The sequence below is a fragment of the Pantherophis guttatus genome, chromosome 4, assembly GCF_059756535.1.
Source record: "Pantherophis guttatus breed Tessera chromosome 4, ASM5975653v1, whole genome shotgun sequence".
NCBI lineage: Eukaryota > Metazoa > Chordata > Lepidosauria > Squamata > Colubridae > Pantherophis > Pantherophis guttatus.
The window spans coordinates 116,172,299-116,192,924 of record NC_142066.1 but is presented as its reverse complement, the minus strand read 5'-3'; the positions used below and the strand labels follow the sequence as shown (position 1 = coordinate 116,192,924).

At 37.7% G+C, this 20,626-nt stretch overlaps 1 protein-coding gene across 9 annotated transcripts in view; it reads right to left on the bottom strand.

Moving 5' to 3' along the window:
- COLQ (collagen like tail subunit of asymmetric acetylcholinesterase) overlaps positions 1–20,626 on the bottom strand; it is a 68,269-nt gene that overhangs the window by 4,149 nt on the left and 43,494 nt on the right. For 7 of the 9 annotated variants that reach the window (XM_034402561.3, XM_034402562.3, XM_087892605.1 and 4 more), the window contains 4 exons: positions 16,298–16,434; positions 15,171–15,290; positions 13,533–13,656; positions 10,897–10,999 (listed from right to left, as the gene is read on the bottom strand). In XM_034402561.3, the coding sequence (XP_034258452.1) occupies positions 10,897–10,999; positions 13,533–13,656; positions 15,171–15,290; positions 16,298–16,434 (484 nt within the window). The remainder of the gene's footprint in view (positions 1–10,896; positions 11,000–13,532; positions 13,657–15,170; positions 15,291–16,297; positions 16,435–20,626) is intronic. The other 2 variants (XM_034402565.3, XM_087892606.1) reach the window with 1 other exon arrangement.

Here is a 20,626-nt window from a genome sequence, read left to right as displayed (position 1 = left end):
GGCCCCCACTGAAAGGGCTCGCAATCTGGGAGTCCTCCTGGATAGGCAGCTGTCTTTGGAGGAACATCTGACGGCTGTTACCAGGGGGACCTTTTATCAGGTTCGCCTGATTCGCCAGTTGCGGCCCTTTCTTGATCGGGATTCCTTGTGCACAGTCACTCACGCCCTCGTCACCTCTCGCCTTGACTACTGCAACGCTCTCTACATGGGGCTCCCCTTGAAGAGCACCCGGAGGCTCCAGCTGGTCCAGAATGCAGCAGCGCGGGTAGTGATGGGAGCAACATGGCGCTCCCATGTAACACCGCTCCTGCGCGAGCTGCACTGGCTCCCGGTGGTCTTCCGGGTGCGCTTCAAGGTGTTGGTTATCACCTTTAAAGCGCTCCATGGCATAGGGCCTAGTTATCTCCGAGACCACCTGCTGCTACCGATGACCTCCCATCGACCCGTGCGCTCCCACAGAGAGGGCCTCCTCAGGGTGCCATCAGCCAAACAATGTAGGCTGGTGGCCCCCAGGGGGAGGGCCTTCTCTGTGGGGGCTCCCACCCTCTGGAATCAGTTGCCCCCGGAGATAAGAAGAATCCAGGACCTCAATGCCTTCCGTCGTTCCCTGAAAACCCATCTTTTTCAACAAGCCGGGTTGGCCTAAGAAGAAATTTTTAAAATTTTTAAATTCTTTTAATTAGTCTGTGATTCTTAACTTTCGGGCCAAAATTTATATATATTTTTAAATGTTTTAATATTTGTATTCTATGTTTTTTATCTTGGCTGTACACCGCCCTGAGTCCTCAGGGAGAAGGGCGGTATATAAATTGGAAATTAAATTAAATTAAATTAAATTATTGAGTCCTTCCCAAAGACCTGGAATAGGAAGAAGTTCTTGTATCATTGGATGTAAGCTGCTCCAAGTAAAGTTGCCTTTTGTAATTGACGTATTGTGTGCATTGGTTATTTCCATTTGTACCTATTTTTCTATTCATAGCATACTTAAGAAGGCTTAATTTTATTTAAAATGAACACTTAAAAAGAAAAAAAACTGAAAGTTATCTTGTATATAGCAAATATTTCATCCAAACTGGAAGAAAATGGTGCTCAATTAAACAGATAGTTTTGATCCCTTAGATTAAATTAAATTTAAAGATATTAAGAATTGGTTTTGAATTCTGTTCTCTGTAGAAAGAAACAAAATTGTCATAAGAAGATAATGCAAAATAAATCCCTTTTCTAGTTTAAAATAATCTACCATTGGCAATAGTTATATCCATCATTCTACTATTTTGGAAAAGTTTCTAATCAAGGATTATCAAATCATACTATTAAAATCTGTGCAATGATTAAGGCATTGGTCTAGAAATCAGGAGACTGTGAGTTCTAGTCCTATATTCGGTATGAAAGTCAGCTGAGCTATTTTGTGTCAATGACTCCTTCTTAGCCTAACCCATTTCAAAGGGTGGTTGTTATGAGGAAAATAAGGGGATGAATTTAGGTATGTTTGCTACCATGACTTATTTATAAAGTAATTGTTGCAATATTTTCAGGATCAGACTCAATAAAGATAATAGAAGTTAAAGCTTTAAATATATTTCTTTTTAATTATGATAGGCATTCTATATTCACTGAATATTCAAGGTAGAAGCGACGAGAATGGTGAGGGTGGCTCCTTATATATACAAGGGGTGGAGCTAGGAATGGGAGTGGTAAGTTATGAATACATTAAAGTCCAAAGAATAAGTTAACCTCTGATGTTCCATATATACATTATTTACACATTGGAGAATAAGGCATTTACATCTGACAAATCCCCCTCTAAATGCCGGTTCGTTACACAACACCAATTACATTCTGATTCAGGACAATATAATACATATAATTTAGAAGTTAAATATTTGTGTTGTTTAGAAGGTAAGGGTTTTGTTAATATGTCAGCTAATTGTTCAGAAGTATCGCAATGTATTGCTTTAATGAATCCGTCTTGAGACAGTTGTCTCACATGCTTAAACTTTATATCAATATGCCTGGACCTTTGTCCAATTGCATCGGATCTGGATATTTCAATGGCCGCTTTATTGTCTTCATGCATAATAAATGGTAAGGTGGGTTTCTTCCAAACATCAGTGATCAGATCATTGAACCATACAAGGTTATTTGCAGCTTTGGACAAACAAACATATTCCGCTTCTGTAGTAGAAGTGGCTACTAGTTCTTGTTTACCAGTATACCAGTAAACTGGACAATCATTCAATAGAAAAACATAACCAGAAGTACTCTTTCTGCATGATGTATCACCAGCCCAATCTGCATCAGCATAACAAGTAATTTTTGGTTCTCTGTCATTATTGGGTTCCAACATTAAACAAAAATCTAATGTACCCTTCAGATATCTTAGAATTCTTTTGACAGCTTCCCAATGATACAAGGTTGGTTTACTAACATATCTTGACAATAGATTGAGAGGTAATGCAATATCTGGCCTAGTCCAATTAGATATATAAAGGAGTGAACCTATAACTGATCTGTAAAATGTGTTGTCTTTAAACTCAGGGGAAGGTTCATCAGTGTTTCTAAGAAAATCAGTTTGCATAGGGGTGTCACAGGTTTTAGCATTATTTAAGTTACATTTGTTTAGGAGTTCGATGATTTTATCTTTCTGTGTAAGTTTGAATCCCCTTTTAGTTTTGTTAATTTGCACACCAAGGTATTTATTCACTTTACCCAGAGATTTCAGTGAGAAGTGTTCATTTAACTTATTTACAAAGATTTCCCTGCTCTCTTTATGCTTTCCAATATATAAAATATCGTCCACGTAAATTAATACAAATTCAATATGATCATTACTCTTTTTTACAAAGAAACAGTTATCAGCAGTGGTGGCGTTGAAATCCATGGTCTTAAGTACTTTTACCAAGCAATCGTACCATCTTTTGCCGGATTGCTTTAATCCGTACAGACTCTTATTTAATAACCAAATTTCGTTCTTATTAGTGTATTGACTGTGTGGTGCTCTTACATATATTTCCTTATCTAATTTTGCATGTAAGTATGCGGTCTGTATGTCATATTGGAATACGTCCAGATTGAGTGCAGATGCTACTACAAGGGCTGTTTTGACACTCTCTGTTCTCACTGTGGGTGAATATGTATCAGTATAGTCTTCTGGATATTTTTGTGCATAGCCTTGTGCAACTAGTCTAGCCTTGTATAAGGTATTGCCTCCTTCTAAGTTCTTAATTTTATAAATCCACCTGGTACCTATAATTGTTTTATCCTTAGGTGCGATCGCAGGTGTGAATACATTTAATCCTTGTAAACTTTCCATCTCTTTTTCCATAGCTAGTTCCCATTTTTCTCTTTCTTCATGTGGAAGTTTCAATACTTCTTCATATGTATTAGGTGTTATTTGTTCTCCATTCATATGCATTATGTAATCTTTGTATTTATTTGGTATTTGGTTTCTATTGTTTCTAATAGTTCTTTCAGGCTTGCTATGGTTATCATGCAAATATCTAGCTTCCTTTTTTGTTAATGTGTCTGTCTTTATTTTATGCTGACTATTAGTCCAAGTTTTGGTTTTGTTCTTACTTTTGTTAATATTTTGATTTTCTGTTGTTCCTTCCTCGCAAGATATCGTATCTTTACATTTATTAGGAAATATTTCATTAAGGTGCAATTTTGACCAATTGGCCTGTTCATGGAACACAGCTGTTCTGGATACTATAAATTTGTTATTACTATCAATAAATCTGTACCCTTTGGTTCCAGTTTCGTATCCCATGAATCTTAATCTCCTGGATACGTTTTCTCCCTTTCTCCTCAATTGTTTAGGTATGTGTACGTCTGCAGTGACTCCAAATATGTGCATGTGTGATAATTTGGGTTTTCTATTGTACATCACCTCATATGGTGTCTTATTCACAATACTGGACCAGGTTCTATTTTGAGTGTAATTCGAATAATGTAATGCCTCTGACCAAAATTGTTTGCCTAAACCAGCATCCTCTAATGTGCACCTAATCATGGTTTGTAGTGTGGAATTTTTCCTCTCTGCAACTCCATTTTGAAATGCAGAAAAAGGATTGGACGTGAAATGTAACATTCCTCTATCCTTTAACCATTGGGAGAATTCTTTAGACATGAACTCACATCCCCTATCTGTCATAATTTGCTTTATTCTGATATTATGTTGTGTTTCTATACGTTTGTAGAATTCCTTAAATTTCTGAAATGTTTCATCCTTGTGCTTTAATGTGTAAACAAAACCATATCGGCTGTAGTCATCCACTATTGTTAGGAAGTAACGTTTTCTATAGGTAATTGAGGGACTTAATGGACCAACTAAGTCCATATGTACCAAATCAAAAATATTGTTAGTTGATCTGTTAGATTTTTTTGGTCTGGGACTGGTTTTTAGTTTGGTGGACTTACATACTGAGCATTCCAAATAATTTTCACAATTTTTTATTTTGACACCTTCTGCGTGTTCAGTCATTTTTTGTACTACAGGAAAGCTTGCATGTCCTAACTTCCTGTGTAAGATGTGAGCACACTCATCATGAATTGGTTTACCTATTTTTGGTTTCTTTTCCTTGTATGTGTTTTTGTGATCATGAGTTATTCTACACTCATCATTGTCACTGTTACTGACATTTTCATCATCTGCTTCAATATAATCTTCCATATTTGAATCAATGTTATGTAAACATCTTTCTTTAGTTATCAGATAGGGTAGACCTCCTTTTATCATTATAGTACCTACATTTGTTTTGTTCTTTTCTATAGTTGCTTTCCCCTTTGAGAAAACTATATTGATATCAGATTCTCTGCTTAATTTTATGGCACTTAGTATGTTGTGAGGTATTTCTGGGATTAATAATACCCCCTCTATTTTCCCTAGACCAGGCAAGGTCACATTTCCTTTGCCTAGTACTTGAACCTTTTCTTGATTAGCTACCTTTATCACAAACTTATCTTCTATAAATGAAGATAATATACTTTTGTTGTTGGTGGTGTGATTTGTTGCACCAGAATCAATAAGCCAATTGTTATTCTCATCCTGCTGTGTTCTGGTGCTGTCTTGTTTATTTAGCCCATTCAGTGACCCAGATTTCCTCTCTTTTGAATTTTCTCTACCCCCTCTACCTTCTTTGTAATTTGGTGGGCTTCTATATTTGTGTCTATCTGTGGAAGATTGTCTGTAATTATATTTGCTCCTATATTCTGGTCTATGTCTCTCTCTTGAGACTTTGGGGCAGTCTCTTCTACTATGTTCCCTGGATCCACAATTGTAGCATCTAAAGGCCTCATTATGTTTATCTTGAAAGGCTATTTTCCTAAAAGGTTTGTGATCTGTTTGGTTACTGGATCGGTTTTTTCTTGAATTGTCTTCTGCTATCAATTTGTTAGATAGACTTTCTATGGATAAATATCCCAAATTAATGGTATCTAAGTGTGACATAAAGCTATCCCATGATGGATCAAGTGAATTGATAATAACACTTTTCATTGTTTGATCTGAAATCACTTCCCCCTTCAATTGTAGCTCAGCTCTTATTTTGTTTAGATTTATCAAATGCTCACTTATAGAAACCCCTGGTTTTACTCTAGAGGAAAAGAAATCCTTAGACATTCTTGTGGTTGTAGCTACGCTATCGCTGTGAAATAGATTAAACATGCATCGAATTATTTCTGATACAGTTAGGTTTGGTTTGATGCTATGATACATTGCAGGAGACACGCTAGATATTATTATGAAAAATGCTCTATGATGTAAACAATCTATTTTTAAAGTCCAAGGTCTTCTTGGAGGGCTAGTTATAAAGAATAGTAAATTTTCTTTCATGAAAATAACCTGAAGCTGTTGATACCACTCTTGTAAATTAATGCCATCAATTCTAAGTTTTGGGAAGTCACTGGGTAAGTTACCTACATTATTCTGTCCATTACTTACAACCTGGGGCAGTCCGTGATCTCTCAAGTGCAGGAAATTACAGAACGGCATTGGGATGCTTGCAATGAGTCTGCGCGGTTCTCTGGCCAGTTCAAGTCCTTCTGGGTCGTCTACGTAGTTTCGCACATGCGCGTTGTTCATTTCTTCTTTGGTGGCGTCGTGGAAGGTTCTCTCCCTTTCAGCTCTCTCGATCCGCTCCTCCTCAGATGAGTCGGTCTCTGGCTCGGTTTTTGGGGTTCTGGTGGTGGTGACGGTTCTTTTCTTCTTTTTGTGTGCGTTGGTATTCGATTTTGTCTGTGGTGTAGGGCGAAATCGGCATGGCTCTCTGGGCTCGGGCGTCGTCGCTTTCGAAGTCAGGATGGGAGCGTGCAGGTCTTGAGTCGCCGGTTTGATTTCTTGCTTCTTCGTAGATGTCTTGGTAATTTTCAGTCTTGGCCCAAAAGCAGCAAAAAGCGTTTTCATTGCTGATTTTACTTGAGATTTTGTTAAATCGTCTTCACTTTCTGATTTTGGATCATCTGAAGAGTTTGAGACTTCTTTCTCACTTTCTTCGTCTGATAGTGTTTTTCGCGCCAGAAATTTTGAACTGAGCGTTTTGATTGGCTCTGCTCCATTCTCTTTTGAAGTTCGTTGAAACCAAGATGGCTGCCATTCAAAATTTCGCGCGGGATCACATCTTTTCTTTTTAACAACTATTTTCTCAGTAGTCATCTCACTTACGATTTTTTGATCTTTGGGTTTTTCTTTAATGACGTTTTTCTCTCTCGCTGCTCCGCTGTTCTTCAGCATCTCCTGGAGGTCCGCGATGAGACTTTCATCATTCTTTTGGCTTTTTAGTATCTTTAATATCTCTGACCTGAGTTCGTTATTTTCTATTTCGATTTCTTTCTGGTCATTATTTTCACTCATTAGTTCTTCTTCTTCAGTGGTGTATTCTTCGGATTCTCTCGAAATCGCATTGGTGGATTCGTTGATCATCTCTTGATCAGTTTCTATTTCTTTGCTGTAGGCCCTGGTGTTGGGCCTATCTTTCTTGGACATTTTTAATTACTTATTGAGTCAATTAACCATCCTCTGCTACCAGCTTGTTGCAATATTTTCAGGATCAGACTCAATAAAGATAATAGAAGTTAAAGCTTTAAATATATTTCTTTTTAATTATGATAGGCATTCTATATTCACTGAATATTCAAGGTAGAAGCGACGAGAATGGTGAGGGTGGCTCCTTATATATACAAGGGGTGGAGCTAGGAATGGGAGTGGTAAGTTATGAATACATTAAAGTCCAAAGAATAAGTTAACCTCTGATGTTCCATATATACATTATTTACACATTGGAGAATAAGGCATTTACATCTGACAGTAATAAAGGTGGGATTAAAAAAAAAAGAAATAAAGTACAGAGGAGTGAAGTTCTGTGTAGGTGTTATGCCTTTTATACTTCCACTTTTCTTCCAAGTTTTTCTGCCAAAGTGGATTCCATAGAAGGAAGCAAGGAAACAATCAATGGCTGATAACATGTAAATTGCTAAGGATTACAAAATCATCTAGATGTTCTGTGAGTTCTTATAATAAACTAGGCAGCCTGCAGATGAAAAATTCACCTGGAAACTGCCCAAGAGGGTCTCCTGGAATTGAAGCCCTGTTTTTAATTTTCACTATCGGTAGATAATCTTTTTCAGGGTTTACATCAATTATGTACATACAATCATTTGCCTTTCAAAACAGATCTACAGCAGGACATGATGCTATGGCAAGTTACAATTAGATACAGGCCATCGACTCAGCTGAGTTTTGGCAGAGCTATCTTTCTTATTCCTGCCAATTAAAATGTCCCACGAGGGTTCTGCAGATAATTTCATTTACAAATTAAATGTTTCCCGTAAAATAGCAAGAGCATCTGACAGCATACAGAACAACAGCCGCTGCAGGTAAAAAGGTTGCTGACCAAAGAAAACTGGTTGTTCTAATACATACAAGTCAGACTGCAAGCAAGCAAAGATCCAAGTTAAATATCTTACTGGGAAGAACCACAGCAATATTTTTGGAGAAAGTTCCAGTATGTGAATGGTGAGGAACTGCAGAAATAAAAATAACCTTGTGGAAGAGGAGGAGGAGAATTTTATTCAGATTTTATCCTACCTAATTTTCTTGAAGATAAAGGGCAAGAAGGGAGAGATATTCAAATTTGCAGATTCTGGTACTGGACTTATAATAAAAGTTGTTTTATTAAATTTTAGTAATTTGTGACTTTGTGTTCATGTTTGGTCTGTCTTGACAACTTGCTGATCAACTGTCAAGAAAGCCTTCAAAACAAATTTTACTGTCTTAGTAGTAGCATGGATCATTGTATGTAGAAGTTGTTGTGGGTGATGCTGATGAAGTGAACAGAGGATTTCTCAATAGTAAACATGTTCTCTATTTGGAGACAAAAAAGGAGCCAAATTATGTTCCCCACTCAAAGGTTGTAATTAGTAATAGATTTCACAATGTCAATAATTGGGACAAGATGCAGTCATACAGTGGGATGTCATGTGATCATGGCAGTCTTCTTTGCGATCATTAAGTGAGGATCATAGGTACCATATTTTTTGGAGTATAAGATGCATCTTTTTCCTCCCTAAAAAGGGGTGAAAATTTAGGTGCATCTTATACACCGAATGTAGTCCCGTCCACCAACTGGCCCCCACCCTTTGGCCTCTGCCTCGCAGCAGTTACCTCCTTGCAAGCAAACAGCAAGAAAAAACAGTTCCTTTCAGCTTCAGCACAACCTAATTAGCACAAATTGATTGGATCAACCTCCCGACTCTCAGCTGATTTGCTCTCAGTTTTTTTTGTGCAGGGCTCTGCTGCTTGCTGCAAAGAGGTAAATTGCTAGAGCAGATTTTTTTTTCCTTGTGCTAATCAAGCTATGCTAAAAACGAAAATGAAAGTAAAGCAGGCTGCTGTTTGCTGCAAGGAGGCAAAATTGCTCAGAGGCAGAGGGAGATTTCTTTTTCTTCTTTTCCTCACCAAAAAAAATAGGTGCGTCTTATACTCCGGTGCGTCTTATACTCCTAAAAATACGGTAGTTAAATGAGGATGTCACATGATCATGACCATGTCTTAAGATTTCCTGTTGGCTTCCAACAAGCAAAGTTAATGGGGAAATCAGCAGGAAGTTGCAAGTCACGATCATCTTAGGCAATTTACAAGTAGGATGGTGGGTAGATAAATGAAAATACACAGGGAATGGATGCTGTGGCCTGGGGCAAACACAGCTGGAGGTGGGATGTGACTGCGCAAGTGCAGGCAAGGATATCATACTCCATAGTGGAGTTCCTCAAGAGAAAAAGCAAGGAAAACAGAAGCAACTTACTACCTTCCTGCTGTTTCCCCATTGATTTTGCTTGTGGGAAGCTGGCAGGGAAGGCTCTAAATGCCAATCATGTGATCCTAGGATGCAACAACCATTATAAATGCTAGTCAGTTGCCAAGTGCCCAAATCACAATCATATGATGATGGAGGTGCTACAACAAGCACAACATTGAGGAACTGTTGTAAGTAAAACTTGTTCAGCACTTTTATAACATTAGCCAAGAACTACTTGTATATAGTTCTTTTTTGTTTCTTATAAATGTTCCAAGCAGCATGGAACATCATTCAAAAGTAGTTGGGGAATGAGAAGTTGGTTTATAAAAATCTCATTGCCTTTATATCTATTCATATTTAGGAGGCCACACAAAAGGAAATCTGTAACACCATGCCGTTTCCACTCCACAACTGTAGTCCATTTCCTGGAGCCCACTCAAATGCTACCAAACAATAAAAGAACTGAAATACATTTACTGAAATCATTAATTGGATTTAATTAACTATACATTTAATGTTTAGTTTGGACTGGATTTAATTAACTAAACAAATATAATCAAATGTCACTTTTAATTTTGGATGTGAACTCATCCATATTTTGAATATCACTCACTGTTTCGCCTTTAGTTTTTTAAAATATTTTTTACAGGAAGCTCAAATACAAAGCCCAAAGAAGGTATAAAACCCCACCCATTCTCAACTCCATTTTGTCAGCTGCCCAGAATCACATGTGGTTCTGCTTCATCAATAAGTCATCTTTCCAATCAGCCTCCATGTTTCCAGTTACTTTTTCCCAGCTTGGAACTGAACCAAATGGCTATTTCTTCCCAAACAACCAAAAATTTAAAGCAGCACAAAATCACTTAAAACTATAAAATTCAACTAAAGAAACAACAAAAGTCTGGCACTATTTAGTTCTAATGTGCATCTAATCTCCTTCCAGTTCTTGGGGTAAAAGCATTTAAAGTCTTATGGAAGGCTAAAAGGATTAGAGACTTGCTGAACAAGCCAATATAATTTCAGTTCAAACAAAAGCAAATTTAAACCTAAGATTGCTTTTTTCTGATTAGTTTTCTCCAATTCCAGAGTGTGGCAAATTTGAGGACACTGCCACCCTGATCCACGATTTTTTGTCCTTCAGTTGTCTGAGAACTACACAGTTGTCTGAGAACTAAGGAAACGAGAAGTCATCTGTGTCTATGCATATATCTTTGTGTGTGTCTATATAACAAGATCAAATATTCCTGATGAATATGCAACTATCTCTAGAACACAATTACTCCTACAATCTTTTCACTGCAGAATTTAATTCCTCTTTATTTTCCAAGTAATCAGAGGCGAATGAATAATTTTGCAGACTCACTTCACTATCTCTCTACAACTATTGATTTAGGATGAAATCAATCTTTCTTATCACCTCTAAGCAAATATAGAAGATTTGTTCTTTAGGCTTCAGGAAGCTTTTCTCTAAATCAACTATCTCTCGCTTACTAATTACCCCTCCCCTTCCCTGGAAATAATTATACTGCCTCCCTCTTCCTTTGAGTTCACATTTGTTTAATCAAAACATGTCTTCTGTAATTCAGTTTTAAAATGATCATACCCAGGGAGATATGTTTTGCATGTTAAGTATCCAAAGTCATTTCCATCACATTCTTCTGCACCTTCATGCCGATATCCATCTCCACAATAAGCATGGTGGCATCCTATTGATTACAAAATAGAAACCAAAAATATATGTTATTTTGTGGAGACATAGTTATTTTTATATTAATATAGCTTAGATTATATCAGTTATCTTTATATAAAATTTACCATATTTTTCTGACTATAAGATGCTCCGGACTATAAGATGCACTTTAGCTTTGGAGGAGGAAAACAAGAAAAAAAAAATCTGCCTCTGCCTCCACTGCCCATTCGCCATGTTCACTGCGGCCCGTTCACTGCCTCCACAGCCCATTCGCCACAGCTCATTTGCCACCACCCATTCACCACCACCGCTGCCACCCATTTGCTACCACCATAGCCTGTTTGCCATGGCCTGTTCGCCATCACAACCCATTCACTGCAGCCCATTCACTGCTGCTGCGGCCCATTCACTGCTACCTGTTTGCCGCCAATTGCTGCGGCAGTGGCAGCAATAGGCGGTGATAGGTGGCGGCAGCAATCCCCGCCACCTAGAACAGCTGATTGGCACCACACCAACCCCCCTTCCCCCACCACAATATTTGCTCTATAAGACACACAGACATTTTCACATATTATTTTGATAATTAATTAATCCATTCAAATTATTTGTTCATCAATATTGCTTATCAATACGGGCTTTGAAGTGATTATAAGTGTATGATGTTATACGCTATCACTACCCACAAAAGAAAGGAATTCTGACCCAAACATACATAAAACTTTGAAGTCTTCCTTTCAACTGGCTGCATTTTCAGTGGCATATTGCTTCTCTCGGGAGCAATATTCCTGCATGTCCAAATTTGCTGTGCAGCAGCAAAGGTCAGCAGAGATTTAAGATTGTTTCCTGTTAGCGTAGCTCAGCCATCTTGAGACAAAAAAAGCCTAACCTTGATACTGTTACAGTGACACAAAAATGAATGGCTCTCCTAGAAGAAGGTGTTTGGTCATTAGTCAGAAAATGTTCATAAGAGGGTTGAATTGCCCTGCTTAGCTATTGGCAAGTTGAAAGAAATCATAGATTTTTTTTCTCCATGTTATTTAAACAATATTTAAATAACAATATTTAAATATATTTAATATATATTTAAACAAGATACTTAATGATGCTACTTGAAGATCTTATCCTTGCAAATGAACTGCTTGGCTAGTTTTAAATGTGTTTTTTTGTAATTTCCCATATTGTGTGGACTCAGCCCGCATCTGGGATGAATAGTATATAGATTAGGATGTTGTATGAAATCAGAAAATAAATTGATGTATAACTGGATTAAATGTTTTGCATGAAGGCATGCAGCAATCAGCAGATGATCACAAACTAGCTAACTAGCTATGTTATCCTCTATAGCCTATTTATGAATTCAGCAGGGGCTTTAATCTGTGGTTCTGTGTATTATCCAGTTCCAGAAAATTTGCTTGAATTAGCTGTGGTTCAATTAAAAATAAGAAGCATATCTTTGTATCCCTCTAGCATTGGCTGGTTTTCACACAACTAAATTTATTCAGAAGTTCAATATCAATTTCTTAAAATCTGGTCAAAGAGACATTGTTATTTTGGACCATACCAATACCAGCTAATTATTCCAAATAATCTGCTTTCAATCTTCTTTTAAGCAATTAAAACTGTGGAGAAAAAAAGTGTTTGTTTGTTTTAAGATAACCTGAAAATCTATAAGATCTACTTCCAAATTTTTAATGCTAAAATATAATATTTATATAAAACGATTTTGTATTAGACTTATATTTTTGTTTCAAAAAAGCCTTCCAGCTTGTAATTTCTTCAGAGATATCTCAAGATAAATTCAAAATAATAATTCAGAAATGATACAAAAACACATGTCATAGTCACTTTTTTAAAAAAAGCACATAAGCACATAAGTATAAAATAATACATTAAAATAATTTTAGGAGAAAACAGAGAAAGCTAATATTTGATGATATAAAATAAATAAAAAACAAACCAATGTACAATTGACTGAAAAGTTATTTTGCATAATCTCAACAGAGACTTCTGAACCAACAAAATACCTTGGATTATAATCCTCAATCCATGATCACCCTTTTGGGGTACATTTTAAACAAAAGTTCAGCCCAATTGTAAAAACCACAGTTTAATAAATCTGGAAAGTATCAGATTGTCCTTTCCTACACTATTTACTAAAAAAAAAAGAATGAAAAGCAAGAATAAAAACTGGCCTAACATAATCCAAGGAATATCATAGCTACATAAAGGATTTTTCATATTATATTCTATTTTCAGTATTCCAATTACTATACAAATACTGATGCTGCTAATCAGAAATTGGAATTAGTCTGAAATGTATTCAAAGAAAAGAGTTTCCGCAGATTTATTAGGAAGCTTTTAAATTAATAATTCCAATGACTGGCCTTGCCTATCCCACATAATCCTGTAATTGGTTAGCAAGCATCATGTTAAAAAACTGCACCCCACTAGTGTCCAAATGCAACTGCATGTATGAATTATGCTGTGTTTTACCATAGTTTGTATATAAACTAGAATAAGAAACAGAGAAATGAATGGAGTAAACATACTTATACAATCATCAGTCACAATGGTGTTGCCATCATCACATTCTTCTCCATCTTGGATGATGCCATCTCCACAGACGTTACTATCTCCTAGCAGATGATCCAGTGGATAGGAAGGTTTTAGCTGCTGACACAGAAGATGATTATATAAATGGAGCTCATTGTAGGAAGAGGACTGCTTTGGTCTATAGTAGCCAAAAATAAGGAAGAGTTTGGTAATTGTTTTCATGAGATTATAGTTTATAAAAACTGACACCTTTTAATAAATGTGTTAGTTTGAAAAGATTGCTACTCAATTCCTTTTGATAAAATGCAATCAATACCATTCTTACTGATTTGAAAAAATAGATATTGGTGACATATTGTGGCTACAAAGCAGATAGTGGTATTACTTTTCATTGAATTCTTTTTTTAACCAGTATTCTGGAAGTATTCATCTAAGTGTATTCTTGGGATTCCTGTATCAGTTATTTTGGGGTGGGGGGGAACTGTGATAAAAATGTATATCCATAGTAGAATGTAAGCCATACTGTACATATAAAGAAGTATATTATCAAAGCTTTTTTTTTCATGAATCAATTACTAAAGCATGACATCTAAGAAAAAATACAGACATGACATTATTAGTTATATGCTGGCCGTTCAAATTTATATAGTTGTCCATTTCACAAACAAGTGACTCTTGACAACATACAGCAAGACTAAAAAAACATTAATATATACAAAATATAGATGCTTGTCATGCAATATTACATTGCTGGATCCAGGCTTAATCAATCAATCAATAAATCAATCACACCAACTGAATTCCATTCAATGTTTTAGTTATGAATAAATAAAGTCCATCAATTCCTCTTTAAGAACAAAAGGCAATGTGTGAAATTAGGCAACAATATGGTGAAAGCAAGATGATTTGCAAGGATACACAAGTATAAGAAAGTATAGTGAATGCAGCAGCAATAAATTAGATGTGGTTATTATTTGTTTCCTTTCTTCCTTCCTCCGTCTCTTTTTTTCATTGCCCTTCCAATATTTTTTGTTTACTATTTCTTATTCTGTTCTGCATTTTGCATCTCACTGTTATTCCTATCAAAAGATAGGAATAAAATCAGAACCAAATACAATGGTATTTATTTACAAGTAAGACTACAGCCTAAATTCCAGTATGCCTGAGATACTGATATTTTATTACAAATACAGATACTGATATGTATATTTTATCACTATGCTAATCGTCTCTTGGGATAGCCCAATCTCATTTACCATACAAAACAAACAAACAAACAAACAAACAAACAAACAAACAAGCAAGCAAACTAATAGACAGTAACCCAAAATAACAAATACAAAGATAATTTTAAAAAGAAATATTAGAAATAATTTAAAAGACAATTTGATGCCCATCTTTCAAATTGTGATCCTTATAGAAGACAGAATAGGGACCAGCCATATTTTCTCATGGAGAGAGCTCCACCTCAAAATTTACTGAAATGTAATTAACAAAAAATAAGTGTTATTTTATCACTTCTTTAAAAAAAAAAACCAAGAAGACATCAGGTACAAAAACCACATAAAAGTATGCCTTTTACTGATCAAGAAATCAAATGCTTTCAAAATTACACTGTTTCTTCCTCTTTTTACCTGGATTGGAAACCATCCAGAAGTATCTTTAAAATATAAAGATCGCTGATCTCTTCGAAATGCTAGAGCATTTTCTGTGTTTAATCTTTCCAGGTCTTCCTGATTATTCACTACAAAAATCTGAAAGTTACAAATAGAAAAAGGAGGGAGACTAGATCATCATAATATTTAATTAAGACAATAAATTGCAGTACAGATATATAAGATGATTCCAAATATGAATAGCTTGGGATCAATACTTTGGATCGTTCCAGCTGATCCTCCAATTCAGAAAAATATTATGAATTTGAAAGCATTCTGTGGTCGAATCATTCAACAATATCTCAAATTCTTGCCTCTTTTCTAATTAAGGGTAGAAAAAGTAAACTTATTATGCATCTAATATTTTTATAAGAAAAATGGATTGGAAGAGAAATATGAAGAATATGTAAATGTGCAAATTTATATTGGCTTACTCGTTATAAGGGAAAAATATGTGTAAAAATGGCATAGTACTATTCAGTCATAGACAAAATACAAGGAATTTAGAGAAAATATGTAATTTAATGGTACTTGAAATTTATCATTAAATTGTATTATTAAATGTATTTTCATTCAGAAGCAAAGCATGATATGGTTAACACAATAACTGCTAGAACTAAGTACTGGTAGTCCTTGCTTAGCAATCACAATTGGTACTAGCAACTCCATCATTAAGCAGCGTAGTTGCTAAGCAGAAAATCCCAATGGAATCACCACTTCACTTCCCATTCAGTCAATAATCAAGTCACCACAACTGTTAAGTGATGCATCATGGAACATTATTTTTCTTCTGTGTTCTTCATTAACTCTGCTTATTGCAAGACAGCTGGGAAGCACACAAATAGGGAACACATGACTGCATAAAGTTTCAATAGTTGTACATTCAAGGATTGGTTGAAAAGCTGTCATAACTTTTTACATTGTCATAACTTTGAATAATTGCTAAACGAGACAGTCAGTAAATGAAGATTATTTGCATGTCACAAGAGTGACACTTTAAAAGCATTTAGCTTAATTATTATAATTATCACAGTTTATCAACAAAACAATCCAGTCATGCTTCAATTACATAATATGCCATCTTAATTCCTGTCAAACTCACTTACTGCAGGTACTTTGGAATAGGCCTCTCCGAACAGTGGTTCCTCATATGGTGGCCCATTCACATTTGGCTGAGAGTTGCAGAGACATTTCCCTGGAGGTCCTGGAAATCCTCTTTCCCCCTTTGGCCCCATTAGTTGCCCTAGAAAATATCAGATTGCCAAATGAGGAAGTTCTGAAATAGACACAGACATATGAGAAAAAACAAACTGGGTCTTAGCTGCCATCTAAACCATTAATATTTATAATGCACAAGTGCTGTAAATATATATTTTTTCCTGTTAACTCTAATAAACTGGAGAATACATGTATAAATCTTCCATACTTGGTTCTCGATGAGGATGGTACTGCTGGTGCCCAGTCAGGGGATCTTACTGGACACCTGTTCTTCTTACTGAAGAACAGATGGCACCTGTAGCTAGGAAGGTCTTCATGCAACTTTGGGTTATGTATCATATGTGCCCATTCCTGACTTGGAGATTCTTGCTCATAGTCACTCATCATGCCCTTGGGATCTTCAGACTGGAATATTGCAATATGTTTTACACCAGAGGTGTCAAACTCGATTTCATTGAGGGCCGTATCAGGGTTGTGTTTGACTTTGTGGGCCAGGGTAGGCATGGCCAGCTTGATGTCACTTGTGTCGGAGGCATCTGGGGTGGCCCAAGTGCTCTGCCAGCAAAAATGGGCTCCAGAGCTCCATTTTCAGCTGCAACGGCCTCCTGCCACCCTCTGCCAGTGAAAATGGAGCTCCATTTTCACTGGCAGAGGGTGGCAGGAGGCCGTTGCAGCTGAAAATGGAGCCTGGGAGGACTGCACAAGCACAACCTCTTGAGCTCTGTTTTCACTGGCAGAGGCACCATGGGCCAGTCTTTTGCTGTTTCTAGGGCGGTCCCGTGGGCCAGATCTAAGCACCTTGTGTCCCAGATCCGGCCCCCGGGCCTTGAGTTTGACACTCCTGTTTTACAATGAGCTATGCTTTAAGAGTATTTGGAAGCTCCAACTGGTGCAGAATGCAAGAAAACGGGAAGTTATTAGTGTAGTTACTCATCAGAGGCGATACATCTACCCTATTAAGTGGATTTGTTTTCAGTATGCTTTCAGGTGCAATTTAAGGTCCTGATTGTCATCTTTAAAGTCCTTTAAGATCAGAATACATATTGGACTCTCTTCTTTACCTGATTTGGCAGGAAGCAGGGGTGAAATGCTCCTGGTTCGGACCAGATCACCCGATCCGGTAGCGATCGCAGCGCGAGGTTCTGCCCAGCCGCCCGGTTGTCGTTACTTCCTGGTTTTTACCAGGAAGTAATGTGTTTTGTACCCTCTGTGCATGCGCAGAAGGTTTTGCTTTTTTGTTTTTAAAAGTAAAAAAAGGCTCTGATGATTGCGCAGCTCAGCTGTGATCGTCAGAGCCTTTTTTTTACTTTTAAAAGCAATTTTTTACAACCTATTCAGGCAAATAGGTAAAAAAATGTTTTTAGAAGAAAAAAAAAGATTGTGCACCACATCTGATCACACAAACACCCCGCGTGCTGTTCTACTTACCTCATGCCTCCTTTTAGCATGCACTGCGTGAGTGCACCTTGCATTTGGTATGTGGTACACACTGCGCATGCACATCGCATGTTTGGCACTCAGCACGCATGTGCAGCCAGCGAACCAGTAGTAAACTGGTTCAGATTTCACCACTGGCAGGAAGGTACTGTCATTGAGGGAATATTGTCTGATGGGGCCAAAAGAAGAGTCTTTTTTTCTGTGGCACTTACTATTTGGAACATCATTCCCCTTGAAGTTATTGGTCCCATCCCTGTTGGCATTTCATGAGGCCTTGAAAACTTGATTTGTGACAAAACCTGGGGCCCTGGGTGTGGGACAGAGCCTGTCTCCTGACTGTGTGAATGATTGGTATATAATGCCTGACTGCTATGTGTTTTATTTTTATTTTATTATATTGTGTATTTTATTGTAAGCCATCTAGAGTCATGAAAACATGAGATGAAGAGCTATATAAATTGAATAAAGAAACAAACAATGCTCTTTTACATATATTGCCTATCTTCCAGTTCTAAGCTATAGTTGAACTGTTTTTAGTCATGGTTTCATTCATCCTACATTTTTCATGGGCTACATTTATTGCCCTAAAACCTAGGCACCTGAATTGGCATGGAGTTCCTGAATTTGAGAGAAAAACACCTAATATCTTTGCAAAATGACTTTTTCACTAATAATGTTTAAGATGTGTCACGTTTTTACATAGGGTACAGTCAGGGGTGGGCTTCAAAAATTTTAGCAAGGAGTTCTCTGCCTGGTTGCTGGGTGGGCGTGGCCATGGTGGGTGTGGCTTAGTCGGCCTCCTGCACCACAGTGAGGAGATATTTTTGCCTTCTCCAGGCTCCCGAGGCCTTCCTTGAGCCTCCAGGAGGGTGAAAATGGCCTCCCCAGGCTCCAGAGGCCCTCTGGAGGCCAGAAATGGGCCTGTTTCTGGCCTTCCCGAACTCCCGGTAGGCCCGTTTTTTGCCCTCCCCATTTTTTGCCCTCCGCCTTATCCAAAACAGGCCACATGGGGACTCTTGGGAGGGGTGGGGTGGGCAGGGCCAGCCAGGAGTGGGATTTGGGGGTTGTCTGAACTGCACAGAATCTTAGCTAGAGGTTCTCACGAACCCCTGCGAACCACCGGCAGCCCACCCCTGGGTACAGTTACATACTTTTATTATATGATATGTATATCCGAAAGCAACATATGAAACAATAAAGGTAATTTATGTATTATAAAGCTTTGTTTGCTTTCATTAGACATGACAAAAGACTAACATCTTTAGATTAGAATATGTTGCATCTCCTTAACTAGCCTGTTTGTTTCTTTCTTAACACTTGTAGCTTGTCCTCCTTAGTGTCCCTAAAAAGTATAGTTTTGGCTAAGGTGACCAGATTTTAACATTGGTAAAGAGGGACATTGTGGGCGTGGCTTATTTTGTGGGCGTGGATATCTGGTCATGTGACTGGGTGGGCGTGGCTAGCTGGTCATGTGACTGGGTGGGCGTGGCTAGCTGGTCATGTGACCGGGTGGCCATGGCTATGTGTATAGGGTAAGGTGAACAGATTTTAACATTGGTAAGAAGGACACCATTGTGGGCGTGACTTATTGTGTGGGCGTGGCTTGGAGGCCATGTGACTGGGTGGGCGTGGCTAGCTGGTCATGTGACCGGGTGGCCATGGCTATGTGTATAGGGACTACTCAGAGGGCTGAAAAGTCATTTCTGACAGGTCCTCACACTTTTGACTGGTCCTCACACTTATGACCATCCTCACATTTATGCCCGTACAGTATTCTTAACAACCATGTCACTCATTTCACAACTGCTTCTCTTCACCATGGTGACAAGATAGGGCAAAAATGTAAAATGTGAGGACAGTCGTAAGTTCGAGGACTGGTCAAAAGTGTGAGGACCAGTCAAAAATAACTTTTTCAGCCCTCTGAGTAGTCCATATGCACAAAAGGACTAACCAGAGGGCTGAAAAAAGTCATTTCTGACAGGTCCTCGCACTTTTGACTGGTCCTCACACTTATGACCATCCTCATATTTATGCCCATGCAGCATTCTTAACAACCATGTCACTCATTTCACAACTGCTTCTCTTCACCATGATGACAAGATAGGGCAAAAATGTAAAATGTGAGGACAGTCATAAGTTCAAGGACTGGTCAAAAGTGTGAGGACCAGTCAAAAATAACTTTTTCAGCCCTCTGAGTAGTCCATATGCACAAAAGGACTAACCAGAGGGCTGAAAAAAGTCATTTCTGACAGGTCCTCGCACTTTTGACTGGTCCTCACACTTATGACCATCCTCATATTTATGCCCGTGCAGTATTCTTAACAACCATGTCACTCATTTCACAACTGCTTCTCTTCACCATGGTGACAAGATAGGGCAAAAATGTAAAATGTGAGGACAGTCGTAAGTTCGAGGACTGGTCAAAAGTGTGAGGACCAGTCAAAAATAACTTTTTCAGCCCTCTGAGTAGTCCATATGCATTAAAGGATACAGCAATAGAGAGGGATGAAGGAATGGAAATTAGAGTAGGAGTGAGGGTAAGAGAGGGAGGAAGAGAGGAGGAGAAGGAGAAAGGAAGAGGAAGTAGGGAGGAGAAAAAGAGGGTGGGGGGAAGAGAAAGTAAGAAGGAAAGAAAAGAGAGTGGTGGTAGGTTTGAGGAGAAAGATTGCTGTACAATAAAAAAGATGAAAGGGAAGAAAGCCAACCCCAAGCAAATATAAAGATATTAAGATTAAGAATGAATTGTTAAACTTTAAAGAATAAAAGAGAACAAATATGAA